At 36.7% G+C, this 17,404-nt stretch overlaps 2 protein-coding genes across 8 annotated transcripts in view; both read right to left on the bottom strand.

The window, feature by feature from the left end:
* Positions 1 to 453: 453 nt before the first annotated feature.
* On the bottom strand, positions 454 to 7,226 carry pgd (phosphogluconate dehydrogenase). The gene is made up of 13 exons (XM_079587905.1): positions 6,930 to 7,226; positions 6,526 to 6,601; positions 6,250 to 6,429; positions 6,098 to 6,163; positions 5,884 to 6,002; positions 5,392 to 5,461; positions 5,171 to 5,305; positions 4,758 to 4,947; positions 2,794 to 2,924; positions 2,522 to 2,655; positions 2,133 to 2,232; positions 1,156 to 1,278; positions 454 to 922 (listed from the first exon to the last, which is right to left on the bottom strand). The coding sequence occupies exons 1-13, from the start codon at positions 7,019 to 7,021 to the stop codon at positions 803 to 805; spliced, it is 1,536 nt and encodes a 511-aa protein (XP_079444031.1). The 5' UTR covers positions 7,022 to 7,226; the 3' UTR covers positions 454 to 802.
* Positions 7,227 to 8,987: 1,761 nt separating this feature from the next.
* kif1b (kinesin family member 1B) overlaps positions 8,988 to 17,404 on the bottom strand; it is a 69,621-nt gene continuing 61,204 nt past the window's right edge. For all 7 annotated transcript variants that reach the window (XM_079587598.1, XM_079587599.1, XM_079587600.1 and 4 more), the window contains 11 exons: positions 16,287 to 16,401; positions 16,072 to 16,205; positions 15,603 to 15,664; positions 14,770 to 14,915; positions 14,441 to 14,683; positions 13,547 to 13,615; positions 13,363 to 13,463; positions 13,122 to 13,274; positions 12,750 to 12,942; positions 12,541 to 12,659; positions 8,988 to 11,886 (listed from right to left, as the gene is read on the bottom strand). In XM_079587598.1, the coding sequence (XP_079443724.1) occupies positions 11,844 to 11,886; positions 12,541 to 12,659; positions 12,750 to 12,942; positions 13,122 to 13,274; positions 13,363 to 13,463; positions 13,547 to 13,615; positions 14,441 to 14,683; positions 14,770 to 14,915; positions 15,603 to 15,664; positions 16,072 to 16,205; positions 16,287 to 16,401 (1,378 nt within the window). In that variant the 3' untranslated portion in view covers positions 8,988 to 11,843. The remainder of the gene's footprint in view (positions 11,887 to 12,540; positions 12,660 to 12,749; positions 12,943 to 13,121; positions 13,275 to 13,362; positions 13,464 to 13,546; positions 13,616 to 14,440; positions 14,684 to 14,769; positions 14,916 to 15,602; positions 15,665 to 16,071; positions 16,206 to 16,286; positions 16,402 to 17,404) is intronic.

Below are 17,404 nucleotides of genomic sequence, written 5' to 3'. Positions count from 1 at the left end.
ATTTTTGCATGTGGTTTAAGTATCTTGGCTTTAATGTTAAAAATCTCAAATGCCACTTGCTCCTCAGGATAGTGTCAAGACCTTTCAAGATATTTACATATATATTTTATCTTGTCATATTTAGTAGACAAGAAATATGAGATAAAATACTATGCGAGACCATTTTACACTGGAATTTATAAATATTAATTCCAACTGTCTGTTAGCAGGTAAAAACATTGTACATTGTGTATGTTATATCTGGGCTGTTATCATAATCACTCAGCTGAGCCCATTACTAACGTAAACAAGCTCATTACTGCAAAAAAAAAAAAAAAAACCTGCCCTCTCCTGGTGTCGAATTGATAGAACATACAAATAAACAAGTTACAAATCTAGTATTTACTGTTAAAAATAGCAAGAGTAAATCTTGTTTGCGGTAGACAGCATGTGAGTGAAGAAGACAAAAGCTAATTAAAAAGGGATTGAAATCTTTATTTAGCCTAATGCAGTGCAATAGTTACCCATAATCCAGGGTTAACGCTGTGAACTCTGGGGGCGAAGCATGACCGGTCTACAGCAGGAAGAATCTCAGAAACGACACTCTCGACTCAAATATTTTGTGTTTGCGACAGTGGACATTAAAACTACAAGAAAAAAGCTTACAAATAGTGTATTCACTGATTTAATATAAATAGAAATGTGTATTTGAACTACTGTGGGCTGAACGTCAGCTCTTCAGGAGGAATGTGATCCGCTGCTCTGGTCCTTCATCAAGAGGAGATGATGTTCTTGGCTGTTGAACCGAACACGACTCGTCATTTTAGGCGTTGTAGGAAGATGAGGACACTTTCCCTCCGTGGCCAGTCCAGTTAGTGTGGATGAACTTCCCAGGGTTTGATAGCAGCTCATACGTATGCGCACCGAAGTAGTCTCTCTGTGCCTGAATAGTGACACAATGTTGGAGGTGATATTAGCTCATCCAATGATAAATACTGAGAGAGAACAAATGCTTAAGCGTTCAAATAATATTTTTTAAACTTATTTTTATTCTATTTAAAAAGAAATAAATGATTAACCCCACCATATGAATACTAAGGGCTTCAAATGGCTATTCCCATAAATGTCCATGAGTTCTCCCGGTGATCTCCCACATGGCTGGCTAGAGAGGCTTACCTGCAGCAGGTTTGCTGGGAGCATGTTGTGCCTGTAACCGTCGTAGAAGGACAGGGCGGTGGTGAAACACGGCATTGGGATCCCCTGCTGCACACCTGTACTTACTACCCTACGCCACGAGTCCTGCAAAACACAGCCCACGTTTATATACTAAAAACACATTCTACATGTTTGTAGTACCAGTCTTTAGATTAGTTTTCAAGGTAAACCTGGATTTCTACACATTTACCATTTCAAATGACATCTCCAAAGCTCTTTGTAGATTTTTAAGACCATATTTAACATGTATTTTACATTCTGACTATGTGATGTTATGTTGCCAAATAATAGTTGGAATATTGTAGCTGTAGTTCAAACAAATCAATTAGCACCAAACCCTGACAAGTTCAAGAGCAGCATTTTATTAAAACTATGCTAAACTACAGGATTACGTTTGATTTGCTTTCACACTTTCGCTGACTGCATACATTTTGAATATTTGAAACTCATAAGTTTGAAAATAATATTGTCACTGAATACATTAATTTCTAAAATTTTATTTTCAAAATAATTGCTGCTATCTATAATAATGCTTGCTATACTTTAAATTTACTAATAAAATTCCATGCTGCATTGAAACCCTGGTAAACACACTGTTTGTATTTGGCTTTCATGTAGTAATAATCATACGGTATATTAATTTTAAATAATGCATGCTTTAGCGCAATTGTGCCCGTATGAATAAATGAATGAAATAATTTGTCAGTCCAGGTGGAGTAAACGTTTTCAGATCCATTTGGACTGTGTGGTTTGTGTGTTTGTATTTGGAGGGCACTAAGTGGACATAGTTTTTGCACATTAGTTTTTAGGGACACTTTTCATATATCCATTAATGTAAGCAGTCTGGCTTATGGCTGCAAGTGCCACTGATTTCTCTTATCCATGCCTTTAGCGGCACTATTACAGGAAAAGGAGCAATTTGTGGTCACTTCCTGTACCTGACAGTCCTGCACAGCCTTACTGAAGAAGTTATCCAGCAGCAAACTCTGCAGCTCTGAGTTCCGGTCAAACGCTTCCTTGATCTCTCCCAAGAAAACACTGCCAATGTAAGATTCATAGCCGTTATTCATAGCTAATCTACGGTTAAGATATTGTAGAATCAAACAGTTTCCTCATTTCTGTGCATGTGGAAGTTTTCACATGAAACATTATCACCACTTCCTAGTATTTAGTTGCAACATTCACCGGGTGAAGAAAAGATGAAGTTTCAAATGATTTCATCGTTGAGTATTTCAGCAGACACTGCCTTTCTTAATAAGCAATCTGAATATAGCATATAATCTTATGAATGTTTTTTTTTAAATCATAGTGAGCAAAGGCTGCACACCTGCGGATGATGCAACCGCCTCTCCACATCAGGGCAATAGCACCGTAGTTAAGAGACCAGCCAAACTCTATTGCAGCCTGTCGGAGCAGCATGAAGCCTTGAGCATACGAAATGATCTTTGAGGCGTACAAAGCCTGAAAAAAGAAACAACAATAAATATCCATCAAATTAAAACAACCCTCCACTAAAAACATCAACTTATTTACATTTAAATATAAATATGATTACGTAAAACTTGGATATAAATCATCTATATTGTAAGTCTATCCCACCTTTCTAATATCTTCCAGAAACTGTGTCTTGTTTCCGGTGAACTTGACACCCTGGGGGCCGGAGAGGCTCTTACTGGCCTGAACCCTCTCATCCTTCAGAGAGGACAGACATCTGGCGAAGACGGCTTCCCCTGTGAGTGACAGACACAGCTCCAGTGACACACTGCATCTCTGCTCACATCAGTCAATTACAATCACCATTAGACCATGTCAGAGAACATATGAGGAAACATAGAAACAAATTGTGCAATTAGAAAAAGTATATCTATAATGTACACAGATTTATCTCTCTATTATTATTAGTCTATTGATAAAATGTATCAAAAACCAACTAATCTAAATGATTAATAAATATAATATTATTATTAATAAAATACAAAAACCAGGTTCAAAAGATTTTCAGTAAGATTTTATGTTTTTGGAAAAAAATCTTATGCTCACAAAAGCTGCATTTATTTGATAAAAACATTCGGTGTCACATGATCCTTCTGAAATCAGCTGATTTGCTGCTCAAGAAATCTAAAAAATATATATTTTTAATAATAAAAATAAAAAAAGCGATTATCCCATTATCAGTTACAATAATGTGAATGCAAAAAAAATGTTAAAGGTCTTAAAAACTTATTTTTATTTCCAATATGCAAACGTCATATCTTTTTAAAAAATAAAAATGTCTTTGTCAGGTAAGGTTCTCTGTGACTAGTTATAATAAGCCATTATTCAGCATGCCTTCAGGAAACACCAGTCACAATGTATAATTGCTTCATACAGTATCTGGTACCAGGCCCTGGCACAGTTGACACTGGTGTAATGAGTCATAGGCAGATCTTACCACATCTACAAACACAAGAGACTGGAAGCAGCATGACTTTGTGTTTTATATCACCCAACCCAAGGCCAACAAGTGTGGGAAGAGGCGAGTGGAGGAAGGGGAAAAAAAAGTGGAAAACAGCCAGTCATGGTGAACTCAGCACTGGAATGCAGACTATTGAGAGACGAAAACCCTTCTCTACAAGCATACAAATCATATCTACTCTCTCACGCTTCAGCGCTGCACAAACAGCCTTTTGTTGGCCACACAAGCATTTTACTGACACTAAATATACAAGCCCATGTCCTGATCTTACAAATACATGTCAAGTCAAGTTTATTTGTATAGTTTATTACTTTTCAAAACAGCTTTATAAAAACACAATGCATAATGTAAAGTATTGTTCAACTGCTATTGCTCAATCCTAAAGTAGCATCATATTTCAAATTTCCAAACCACAGATCTCCATGATAAAAGAAAAATCTGCTGGTCCATGACAATATTTCTGAATTTAAAAGGTTTAGGATAGTTTTTACTTTTAGGTATCTGCTGGAAATATATATATTTTTAAATGTTAAGTTTATTATTAAGAATGCATTTTTGCATCTGCTAATACATACATACACACACATATATATATATATATATCTTCTTTTTTTTTGCATTAAATGTTAAATTTACTTTTTAAAGGCGCTATAGAAAACATTATTACTGATCTAGACCTGCTAACCTCTGTGTAAAGCTGTTTTGAAACAATGTGCACTATGAAATGTGCTGCTAAATAAATAAATGAGACTTGACTATTACAAATCATTCTTGCAAATTAAAAATATAGTCACATGCTAGATAACCAAATGATTAAGTTTATAGGGCATAAACATGTATAGAAATATGTATGAATGTGGCAATGAACCCTGGCACACTTTTTTGCACTTTACTGGCAATTATTGAGCCCTACACCAAAAGCCACAGGACAGGAGAGACCAGAAAATCCCACTTATGTCACATGAGCTGAAGAGGTGAACAGCAAAGCTGCTTATAGAGACGCTTCATTCAACATGTTCTTAAGAGGCCAAGTGGCTCTCTCCCTCTGTGTGTAAATAACAGCAGAACACACCCATACCTGGCGAAGTTACGCAAGAGTTCATCTTACCGATCAATGTGACAGGCGTGCCGTATTCCAAAGCTGAGATGGCCGTCCATTTCCCTGTGCCTTTCTGCCCGGCGCTGTCTTTGATTTTGGGCAGCAGGTGAGTGCCGTCTGCATCCTTAAACTTCAGGATGTTGGCAGTGATTTCAATGAGGAAAGAGTCCAGCTCTGTCTTATTCCACTGATCGAAGGCCTGGTGGGCAAAACCAGACACAAACTAATTTAATCTCAAGAGGAAGTAGACCATAACAGCCCTTTAGAAGGAACAGGGTGAGGTGTATTTCAAAATACAAGAGAAACAAGGAAGGGGGAAATAAAAAAGGGACAATAGAGAGGGGAATTAAAGAATTACAACATCAGGGACTGTTCTTCTATATTACAAAAAGTGTAGTAATTAAAGGAGTTTGATGACTAACCTGAGCCATTTCGTCATGGTCCATACACAGCACATCCTTCATCAGGTGATAAGCCTCACAGATCAGCTGCATATCACCATATTCAATACCATTATGGACCATTTTAACAAAATGCCCCGCTCCTTCATCTCCAACCTACAGGAATATCAGAAGACAGAGAGTTTGGAAAAAGTGCATTCACAGCTTGTATAAATGCACATCAACTGATAACTAAAACTCACCCAGTCGCAGCACGGCTCTCCTGTGCCCACCTTGGCGGCAATGCTCTGAAAAATCTCTTTTATGTGTGGCCTGAAGGAATCAAATAAAAAATCGATTACATAAATGTCAACCAGTGCGTTTTTTTTATTTAAGAAATTATTTTATTCAGCAAGGATGCTTTAAAGTAACATGAACAACTTTTTTTTTACATATTTTTTTATAATAAGAAGAAATGTGTCTTGAGCACCAGATCAGCATATTAGAATGATTTCTGAAGGATCATGTGACACTGAAGGCTGGAGAAACTTCAGCTTTGCCATCACAGGAATAAATTATATTTCAAAATATATCCAAATAGAAAACAGTCATTTTAAATTGTAATACTATTTCACAATATTACTGTTTTTATCTTTTGTCAGCATAATACCCCAAATCTTTGAACAGTAGAGTATATGTTATCAAGATTATTAATTATTTTTAGGAGAACTTTTTTAATACATGCTTGTCCTCACCAGGCATCCTTATGTCCTCCAGGCATCAGTGAGGGTCCATAACGCGCCCCTTCTTCTCCCCCACTCACTCCACTCCCCACGAACAGAAGATTCTTCTCCTTCAAGCTCTTACAACGTCTCTGTATGTGAGGAGCATGAACATTTTGATCAAATACTGCATCTCCTCATATAATCACAAACTCTAATCGGTCTCGTTTTGAATTGACAAACTCACCGTTGTATCTCTGTACTCTGAATTTCCACCATCAATAATGATGTCACCAGGTTCAAGAAGAGGAACCTACAATATAAAAAAAAGTGGGTTACTTGATCACTTTAGCAGGGTGACAAAGCAAACTAGGCCTGTCGATTCATGGTGACATTTACCAGTTTATCGATGAAGTCATCGACAGCCTGTCCTGCCTTGACGAGGAGGATGATGCGACGAGGTTTTTTGAGTTTAGACACCATGTCTTCAAGGGACTCGGCACCGATCACCTTAGTGCCTTTGGCTTCATTGTTTAAAAAGTCATGGACCTTGGAGACGGTCCTGTTAAACGCACAGACCTGAGGAACGACAATAGTTATAATAACACTTTAAACACGATGTGAACCATGGGTTACGCAAGAAAATGGAGAAATGTAACCGCAATGGTGACTTACCACAAATCCATGGTCATTCATGTTCAGGACCAGATTCTGACCCATCACAGCCAGACCAATGAGAGCAATATCTGCTCTGTGGAGTCAATAATATAGGGATTATGAGAAGAAAAACAATAATATTTTATTACAGACTGCAAACTTCTTTAAATAGGTGATTATGACAAATGTCAATCTGGTTGTATGGCCATATAAGAGATTTCAACATTAAGTCTGTGTCGGAAAAAGTGCTTAATATTAACGTTAGATAGATTAGTATAGATCGAATGAATGCTGAAAATGTCAATAACTTAACTTACACAAATCACATTATATCACATATAATTGTAATATAAACAGACTAAGGTGCTACAGAAATTCAATGTCATATTACTAATTGGTTTAAACGCAAAATTCATACTTACTGAGCCATGGTTGAAGGTTGGTTCTGTCTTAAAATGACACTTTCGATCTGGGATTTCACTACTGCAGCTCCGTCTCTGATGAACTTCCTCATTCACGGCCTGAGCAGAAGCACTACACCAACTCCCAATGAACACGCCTGACAGATGACAGTGGCCGTGGCGTCATCCGAATCTCCATCTGTGATTGGCGGAGGCTCTCTGAGCAGAGATTAGAGGCTGTTCATTGGCTGTCTGGTTCTGTCCCTCCTCCCCGTCTGTGTCAGACGAAACTGACAAGCCGAACATACGAACATTTGGCTTGAAAGTAAATGGAGAAATAGATTTTCTGTGATCAACTCTGAGGCTGACGTTTGACTTTGTAGGGCAAAGTTGCAACACTATAGTGATGTGTGTATCAAATTTCATCAAATTGATTAATTATTAAGTCGATTACTACACTTACAGATAACGACTTCTGAATTGCGAAACATTATGCGTTTAATTGTTTTAAACGTTTAATTGTGAAAATACTGCATATTAAACCGCCAAATTAAATAATTGTTCCTTTTTAAGGTTAGTACTAATAAGTTAGTAATGACTAATAGGTATTATAATGAGTTACATTTTTGAGAAGCTTGTAGATCAACTTTATTAAATAGCTAATGTTTTGGTTATATTAATACGTAAAAAAGTTAAATAGGCTTTTTTCTTCATTTTATAAAAATTGCCATGTTAAAAACTATGTTACTTTATTTATGCAAATGTAAAATTGGCCAATTAGGCTATAAGTAGGCCTATGCATGATTTAGCATTTTAGGCATGATACAATCACACTTCACAGAACGTGTAAATTTTTTGTTTTGATGTGCTCAACTCCTTGCTTAGTATTTGTTAGATGCTTTTGTCAATTATTTAATGAAACAAGCTTTTTTTGCACCTTAAAGGAATAGTTAACCTAAAAATGAAAATTCTGTTATCAGTTAGTTACTCACTTTCATGTTGTTCCAAACCTGTCGTTCATCTTCGGAACACAAATATATTTTAAATAAAATAAATGGGTAATTTCTGTCCCTCCATTGACAGCTACGCAACTACCACTAACAGTTCAAAAAGTTCATAATCGTAAAACTATTTCATACAAATTGAGTGGTTTAGTCAATATTTTCTGAAGAGACACAATCGCTTTATATGATGAACAGATTTAATTTAGGATTTTATTCACATATAAACATTCATCAACTGACAATTGTGGTAAATGGAAGGTCAAGCATGTTTGCTTGATGTGTGAAAACCAATGAGGTTCATTCTAGTGTTAAGCAGCACTTTTGAGCTTCCACAAGAACCGGTTTGTTCTCGCATGTCAGGCTCAGCTTCTGTTTATGTTTGCCGATCAATGTTTATATCAATGTGAATAAAAGCCTAAATTCAATCTGATCATCATATAAAGTGATCAAGTCTCTTAAAAAAATGTGGACTACTAAACCACTCAATTCATATGGATTATTTTTATGATCTCTTTTTTAAAGGTAGGGTATGTAATTCTCTTTTTTGGCCATTTTTTCAAAATCTCTTAAAATCCTATTCCTAACCCACTTACAGCCACTGAGTTAGAAGCACTGAAATAAAAATTAAGCAATTTAATCATCTGTGGAGCAGGCAGGACTCAAAAAACACCAGCCAGTCATTTCCAAGACCACCTAGAATCATTGGACAGTAAGTGTGTCAATCAATCGGTCGTACCATTGATTGGTCCATGTTCTTTGAATTGGTGGAGTCAAAGGAAAGAAGGTAGGACCATTTGAGTTGTGTATTTTCAAAATCTACCGGCCGTTTTGCAAATCACATACCCCACCTTTAACTTGACAAAAATAAACTTTTGGGAAAGTTTCAGTTGATCTCATTAAAATTATCTTCATTTGAGTAGAAATCTAATGGTAAATATTGTGAAACATGTGAAATGTTACTTAAACTAAATAATGGCCTTTGAAACTAAGACACTAATGTAGACAAGATAAAAAATAAATATTTAATGCAAAGTATTGAGGAAAGATAGACACAAAACGAGATCCATTCTCCGTCTAATGCACTGGTTGTAATTTTATTTTTCTACCTCATTCACTAAACAGGTCAATGGTGCAAGATTACCATACACAGAATTAAGATATATGCATTACACGTCTAGGCTATACAGCGAATGGATTATAATTATTACAAATACAGAAGACATATTTACATTTTAATCCAAGTTCCATACAACATGAAATATTTACAAAATAAGTATGAAAATGAAGCCAATCTGACAAATAATGTACAGTGTTAATGAAAATGGCTGAACTGTTTTCTGTTGTTTCATCACAATGAGAGGGAATGATGTTCATCTGGAAACATTAGGCTTCTGATAAGGGTGATACAGTAAAGCCAGGGTTGCTTCAAAGGCAGCATGGGAAAAATGCATGAGTGAGCACAAAAACAAAGAGGTCAATGCATCAGGAAAAGCCAAACATAATGTTATATTTCTAGAAAATATATTCCCTGATGTTAGAAATGAAAATGAACGGGCCTCGTCACAACTCTGCCCTCCGTATCTAAGCTAAATGTGAAGAAGTGCCCTTATAACATGGTCAAATTCCTATTTCAAGAACTAAGAAGCACAGCAACATGTCAGTCCCTAATTAAGATATTTTCTTCTTTCGTCAGATAATTCATGCATTTTCTTGTGAAACTCAAGGTACATTCAAAGTCCACTTCAATGAGTAAAACACCACAACCTAAAATCATTTGGTTTCCATTTGAGAAAACAACAACATAGTTCAAGCTTTATTTGTTCTGTTGTTAGTTGTATAAACACATTATGTGCAAAGAGCTGCAAACTAATATATACATTGCAAAACAATAAATACAGTTAATGAAATTCATTATGAATATCACATTAGTCAACCAAGCCACTCAACAAAGATGGTTAAAAAAAAAAAAAAAAGGTCAAAAACCTTTGCCCTGGCAAATATTCGTAACATCACCTCATGTAATTATATAAAAGCTATCCTTCAGTGCTCATTACGCACTCTATGTGCCAGATCTGAATATTCATTTTCAATATTTTCACAAATGCCGTAACAATCCAACAGCTCAGATGAGGCCTACGGGCTGGCTGACCCAAGGACTTGACTTTCCGAGCCATTTTCATGCGTTTCCTGTGAAAATATGAGCAGCAAGAATATTGACTTCCTAAGGAATGACAGTGACCAGTCTTCCTGTGACAATAATTCCTGCTGGTTGTCTGACCAGAGGACGGTTGTGTCGCCTGAAACTTCCATCAAACTGAATCACTGGTAACTTCAGCACTTGTGCTTTGACTGCAAGTCTTCAAACGTACAGAGCAAAGATTTTCAGAACAAAAACAATAAAAAAAAAAGCAGAACACATACCATCCCTTTTCTCTCACTGCAACTGCACACTGCACTGCAGTGAACTGCATAAATGGCCCAATTTCTACTGACAGTGATGAAACTGTTTTAGTGTCAAATGGTAAATGAGACAGCTTGGTAAATGAGAACAGCTGAATAAAAATGAGGAAAAGTGCCTTTCTTGCCTTTCATTGTATAATGTAAAACACTGATCACGTGTTAATAAAAATAAGTTAAGATAATCAGTAGAGATACGTGGTAAATGTTCAATAATGTTAAAAAGTGATGAAAAAAGACTGGTTTTATGATCCTGCTGACTTGAGATTCCTCTAGAAACAGCGCAAAATAATTGAATCCATCATTTGGAAACCGTAACCAATTAAATCAGTACCACACTCAACCGTTTGGTCTTTAGAAGAGGCCAAACCGTCAGATCTTTCATGCTAAAACAGCCCTGAAAATGGTGTTTTAGTAATACAGTAAGGGTAGAAACCCCATGGATAGCGTTATGCACAGTAATCCTGAACGTTATGTACAAATGGATTCATTCTGTTAGGTGTTCTGTGTCTAAGGTAATTCTTTTGCACCATTTTTTTTAGCCTAATCTACTGAGGAAAATCGTTTAAATCGAGCAGAATACTCCTGTAGGCTACCGATATGTGAGAGATCATCTTTCCTTGGTATTATATGTCTTATGATTACATACTGTACTTTGTTAATGGTATGTTTTACGTCCTTGATATGTGGAATTAAATGTCAAGCAAATACATTACAACAGGCTGGGCGAGTAAACGGCTGTATGTACATGGTCAACATCACGATGGCTTGCTTCGATTGAGCAAGATCCAATGATCCAATAAGTCAATACTGCAATAACATTCAGTTTAGGGGTCCATTTTTGTCTCGTTTTGAAAATTAAGAAGTCTTCAAGAAGTGCGTTGGTCCATCTAAAAATCGTTTTCTTTTTTTTCAGCAATATCTGGAGCAAAGCGATTTGTTTTTGTATATCTTCTATCAGAGAAAGTTGATCATTAAATATGGAATATTTTATATTATAATACATTATAATATATTTTATTATTATTATTGTTTTTTTAAGCAAGCCAACTTTCTCCTGAGGGTTGTGGCTGTTGCCACATGGGTAAGATTTTCCTGGCAGACAACACTGTAAGAATGATCTTCACAGACGAGAGTAACTCAAGTGAAAGCAGAACCTGCCCTGAAGATTCGTGCACACACAAATAGACTATTACAACATGCTACTTGAAGGAGGTTCAGTTATGACAAAGAACAAAAACTTAAGACAGAATTAATCCAATCAATAACACAATAGAGAGGGGGGAGGAGAGGAGAGGGAGTTGGTGTTCAGGAACTCAAAGTTCATTGGCTGGAGAGGAGAACAGAGCCACAGGTCTACATACAAGAGGAAACCGTCAAGAACCACAAAGATTTAGAAGTGTTAACACACTTGGTACGTTGTAAAGGTAGACAGAGAGAAAAGAGCACTATCTTTGCATGTATGCGCGCTTGTTCAGTTCTTCATCAGGCCGGACCGTCTCCTCGCCAGCTTTGACCTGTAGGGGAACATGGAAAGAGTCAGGTGGACGATGCTAAGTACAGGTTTAAACGATTTCTAGAGGTAGTGTAGACGCTCATGTGGTCGAACGCGCTCGAACAGCCACAAAAGACTGCCTACTCTCTCCCTACTGACCTAATGCGTAAACATTATGAGAAGTGCGCTAGCAGACAGGACTTAAGAAGACCCAAGTTTGGTTGGAAGACCAAAAAAAAACCATTCCTGATTTCTAACACGCACTCACAGTGTTAGGACTGGTCTTAGAGCGAAAGCTTCTGCTATCCGAATGTTTTTCCGTCATCTGCGGTCACGTTCACATATATTGCGTGAGATTATTTTGTCCATTAGAACGAAAGATCTGGAAAAGCCCATACATTATTTAACCACCCATAGACCCTCCCCTTGGAGAAATCTGGACAGAAGTGGTCGAAAGTGGTCAAAAGGTGCAAATGGGAATGTGTCTCCCTCGATTACTTGTGATCCAATCGGCCAAAACACATCTTAATAACAGGGCCTTAGTTTGATATTTTTTTTACCCAATGTAAAGACATTCCTTTGAGGACACACTAGACTGGATTAACTATAGGTAATCGTACCAAACACTTTGTATAAAAATATTTTCTTCTTTTCTGGCAAAGGTTGGGAAGTGTACCTTATCGTTCCTGCTAGGAGTGGGTTAAAGGCGTAGAGCCAGTCATTCATGTCTTTGTCGTTGTTGGCCTGGAGGAGGATCCCTCTGTGCTTGGTGCACACTGCGAATGTATTGGGTGTCTGCAAGCCATCAAAAAGCAATAATTAAGCGTTCAGATGACATATTTTACATGACAACAGTTGGTTTCCAAAAAGTGAATGAGGCTTTACCTTGAGCATGGCCTGCTGGTCTTCGCTGTACTCCACCTGGGCAGTGGATAAATTCAGCACTCCTCTCTCAACCGGGTCCTTGTCGTTGTTGTAGATGAACACGTATGGCCGACGTACCACCACAAAGTGCTTCACCCAAGAGTTGGAGCGGGGCTCCATGAAACTGAGGAATCCCTTCTTTGATACCACAGACCTTAGTGAACACAGAAAGACATGTCAGACCAGCATATTTCTTTACAGGAACGTCTCTGCTGCCTCATTTGACTGTCACATAACACAGCCTGAATGATTTAAGTGCACAAATTCACATTGATCCTTGCGAGAATGGACTAAACGCAAAAATAAATGTGTCAGGTATGTCAAAACTCTCACCCAGGTCTCATTTCCTCAATATCAGGCAGAAGGTTGAGGAATTCGTGTTTGCCGGCACGGGCCAGGTAGGATGTTTCCAGAATGGGCACCATGGGGAAGTTCTCATAATCTGAGCATGAGGGGCTGGTGGCACGAGAGTTAGCTTCAGGGGTCCTGGACAAGACAGATGGTTTTAGGATACTTCACTTTTAGAAGACTGTATTTGGAATGTATCGTTTGTGCTTTAACGTCTGAACTGTACCGAGAGTCTGACAGAGAGGGGCAGGTGGAGGAGGGTGTGAGAGTAGCACTGCTGAAACTAGTGACGGATGGATCACGGCCCATAGGAGAGATATCTGACAGCTGAAAGAGACAGAAAACAGTTCATTCAATTTGATTCGTTCCAGTTCATTCAACAAGTTTTTCACTGTTTAAGTCCAGGTTACCTTGCAGTCACTGATGCTGTTGCACATCTGGTATTCACTGTTGAAAGTGTGCGTCAGGAGACGGAGGCACTGCAAATGAAATCAAAAGACATAAACACACATTCCTTCTAAATGACGTACTCCAATGTACACTTCCATTCAAATGTTTGGGGTCAGTGAGAATTAAAGAACTTTTTTTTTTTTTTTAGTAAGGATGCCTTAATTATATTACAAATAAATGGTTTTGAAATTTTATTTTCAAAGAATATAATCAATGGAATCCTGAATTAAGCAGCACAAATGTTCTCAAAATTGATGATAAGAAATGTTTCTTGAGCATCAAATCAGTATATTAGAATAATTTCTAAATGATCATGTGACTGAAGACTGGATTAATGATGCTGAAATTCAGCTTTGCATCACAGGAATAAATTGCATTTTAAAATATATTAAAATTGAAAACAGTCTTTTTTAATATGTCACAACAATATCACTGTTTTACTGTATTATTTATCCATAAATAAAATGCAGCCTTGGTAAGCATAATCAAAAATATATATTTTTTATTACTAACCCCAAATTTTTGAATGGATGAATTGTAGGTCTATATAAGAGCCTAAGATTAATTTGGAATTTCCAAGATTCTACTTGGAAAAGTGTAATAGAAAGTCACATGAAATGGGAACTCTAATGGCAGCTATATGATGTCACATAAAAATGGCGCAATCCAGGCAGCACGCACGTAGGGAACACATATACCTATAAAATGCACCTAAAATGCAACAGATTTGAATGAAAATGGTAATATAATGTATGGTAAACCAGACATATCAAGTATAGAACACAGTATTTAAGGATTTAATAAAGAATCATATATTAAAATATTATTAAAGTAGTACTTGTAGGGACTTTTACCTTAGTGGCCAGCTCCTTCTCGCGGTCTACCAAGCTCTCGATGTCTGTAGAGTCGTATCCGCTGCTCTCACTGGGCGTGATGGCGCTCTCATAGGTGGTGGAGGAGATCTGGGAGGAGATGCTGGTGGAGGTGCTGAGGGTGCCGCAGCTCAGACTGGGAGACAGAGACTCGCTCAGGGATTTAGGGGGAGGCGTCTCACCCAGTTTCTCACGGAGCAGCAGCAGGTGACGGGTCTTCTCCACCTGACAAAAACAGAAATGGACATCAGGGTCTGGAGATCACAACTGCCTGTGGGATATTACAGATAAACACAGTCTTCTATCCTCACCTCATGCAACTGCTCGAGTTTCTCCAGCTCCCACTGGTGCTCCAGGATCAGACTGTCTCCTCTGGGTCTCCAGCCTGCCAGGTTTTCCTCTCCACGCACATACGCCACAGACGTGTCCAGAACCTTCCGCCTCCGCCGCTGCATCCCTGAAAAACAACAATGAAGTTGATTAATATAGCAGGCCTATTATATCAATATGCAGAATCATTAATGCCAAATAGAAAAATGATCTTGCTAAATTTTGGTACAAAACTGTGGAAGTTGAAATCATATATATTTATTAATTATTTGTAATATCCATTTTATTTATATTCTTTATAAATAATTTACAATACCATTCAAAGGTTTGGGATCAGTAAGATTTTTCTAATGCTTTTGAAAGAACTCTCACCAAGTCTGCATTTGCTTAAACTAAAATACAGTAAAAACTAATATTGCGAAATATTATCACAATTAAAATCAACTGTTTTCTATTTTATTATATTTTAAAATGTAATTTATTCCTGTGATGCAAAGCTGAATTTTCAGCATCATTATTCCAGTCTTCAGTGTCACATGATCCTTCAGAAATCATTCTAATATACTGATTTGATGCTCAAGAATTTTTTTTATTATCAATGTTGTGCTGCACAATGTTGTGCTGCTTAATATTTTTGTGGAAACGTGATACATTTTTACAAATAGAAGGTTCAAAAGAACAGCATTTATTTTAAATAGAAATCTTTAATAACATTATAAATGTCTTTCTTGTGACTTTTGATCAATTGAATGCATTTTTTTTATGTTAAAAAAATAAAATAATAATAATAATAATAATTTTAGGAAAATCTCACCTGGGCTTCCTGTGTCAGCTATTTTGCACAAGCTCAGCTCATATATTCCTGTCACTTTATTACTGTTATGGAAAAACATCAGAAAACAGTGTTAGCAAAGTTTCTAAACACATGGCAAATTTACGGACACACATTTCAAGACTTTAATTACAAGATGTTTAAGATGTCCATCAATATTTTCTTTGATCAAAATCATGATTTCTGTTTAACATTTATTTGAATGTGTAAGGGAGTGTTGTCCTGTAACTAGTCATTTAATTTGTATTATTAACATATTAATATTCCATGTAGTCTTTCAGAAATTAGGAAAAATCTGATAAAATTAGCTAAAATGCACTTTAAAATAGTTTTAGTTTGAGTACAGCATGTCGCAATGCAGGATATCTCTTAAAAGTATTTTAAGTCAACTAACCATCAGAAACATGAGTTTTTTTGTGGTTAAAGAAATAAAATAAAAAATGTTTTCTACCAGTCGGGGGTTTTGGAGTAACCGCTGCCGAACAGATTCCTCAGGGAGCGTGGAGGAGAGATCTTAGCATCTCTGGAGTAGAAGACCATGCAGATGTCCTTGGTAATGATGGCAGGCTGGATGCAGTGATCAAGCTGCAGAGAAGTGGTTAGCACACGTCAATGCTGTAAAACCTGCTTCTAAAGAACTAGTCCTTTAAAAGAGTGAAGGCTGACCTCCAGATAGGCTGACAGGGTCATGTAAATCTTCTCTCCGTAGGGAGTGACGCGGTTCAACAGGAGAGAGTTGTGCAGGGAACTGTCCCAGACAGCCTCGAACCGGTAGAATGTCCTGAGAAAGGAAAAATACATTGGATTTAAGGATATAGACACAATATGAATCCATGGAAGGATATTACCTGGTGCTTAAGTGATTAATTATGCTATTCACTATTTCTTTGGAGCGTGTGTGGATGTGCTTAAAGACAACATGAAATGACATTCACAACCAATTTTACATTTCTGAGTGAAACAGAATATACAATAACATAAAAAATGGGAATAGACTAGAAGATCATGAAAAGTCATTACATTTACACTACCATTCAAAACATTTGAGGCCAGTATTTTTTTATAATAGAAAATTATACTTTTATTCAGCAAGGATGCATTTAAAAATAAATAAATCAAAAGTGACACTAAGGATTTGGTTACAAACAATTTGTTAAGCAACAAATCAGCATATTAGCAGATTTCTGAAGGATCATGTGACACTGAAGACTGGAGTAATGATGCAAAAAATTAGAGCTTTGCATCGCAGGAATAAATGACATTTTAAAATATATTACAATTGAAAACAGTTAATTTCAATTGTAATAATATTTCACAATTATTTGTTTTTACTGTATTTTTGATCAAATAAATGCAGCCTTGGTGAACATAGACTTCTTTCAAAAATATATTTAAAAAATAATCTTACTGACCCCAAACTTTTGAACAGTATCGTACCTGAACGATTATCAAAATAATAAAAAATCTCTCTTAATTTAACATGCACCAATGAATTATTCCCAATAAGGCCAAAAATGTGTATTAGTAAAATGTAAGAAAATAGGTTCAATTTTGATTTCATGTTGACTTTTAACTGCGCATTTGACAGTGAAGCATCAGGCTTCTACAATAAATATATTAGCTATTCTGCCTGCAAACTATCAGCTCACAGATGGTGCTAACAGACAGACAATCTCACTGTGAAAAAATGAGGTGTAATGACAGCTGTATCACACGCTGTTGGGAGATCTCTGTGCCCAAATACAGTTGATGCATTCGAGTCACATAGTGATCAACACAACACC

The sequence above is a fragment of the Phoxinus phoxinus genome (genome assembly GCF_949152265.1).
Source record: "Phoxinus phoxinus genome assembly, chromosome: 18".
In the NCBI taxonomy this organism is placed as follows: domain Eukaryota; kingdom Metazoa; phylum Chordata; class Actinopteri; order Cypriniformes; family Leuciscidae; genus Phoxinus; species Phoxinus phoxinus.
The sequence above is the reverse complement of the archived record's forward strand: the minus strand, read 5'-3'. Positions and strand labels throughout refer to the sequence as shown.

Coding starts and splice junctions, on each gene's coding strand:
- pgd (XM_079587905.1), bottom strand. CDS start 7,021: ATGAGGAAGTTCATCAGAGACGGAGCTGCAGTAGTGAAATCCCAGATC. Junction 6,003..6,097: donor CAGAGTACAGAGATACAACG/GTGAGTTTGTCA, acceptor CCTCACATACAG/AGACGTTGTAAGAGCTTGAA. Junction 1,279..2,132: donor AGGCTGTGCAGGACTGTCAG/GTACAGGAAGTG, acceptor TGTGTTTTGCAG/GACTCGTGGCGTAGGGTAGT.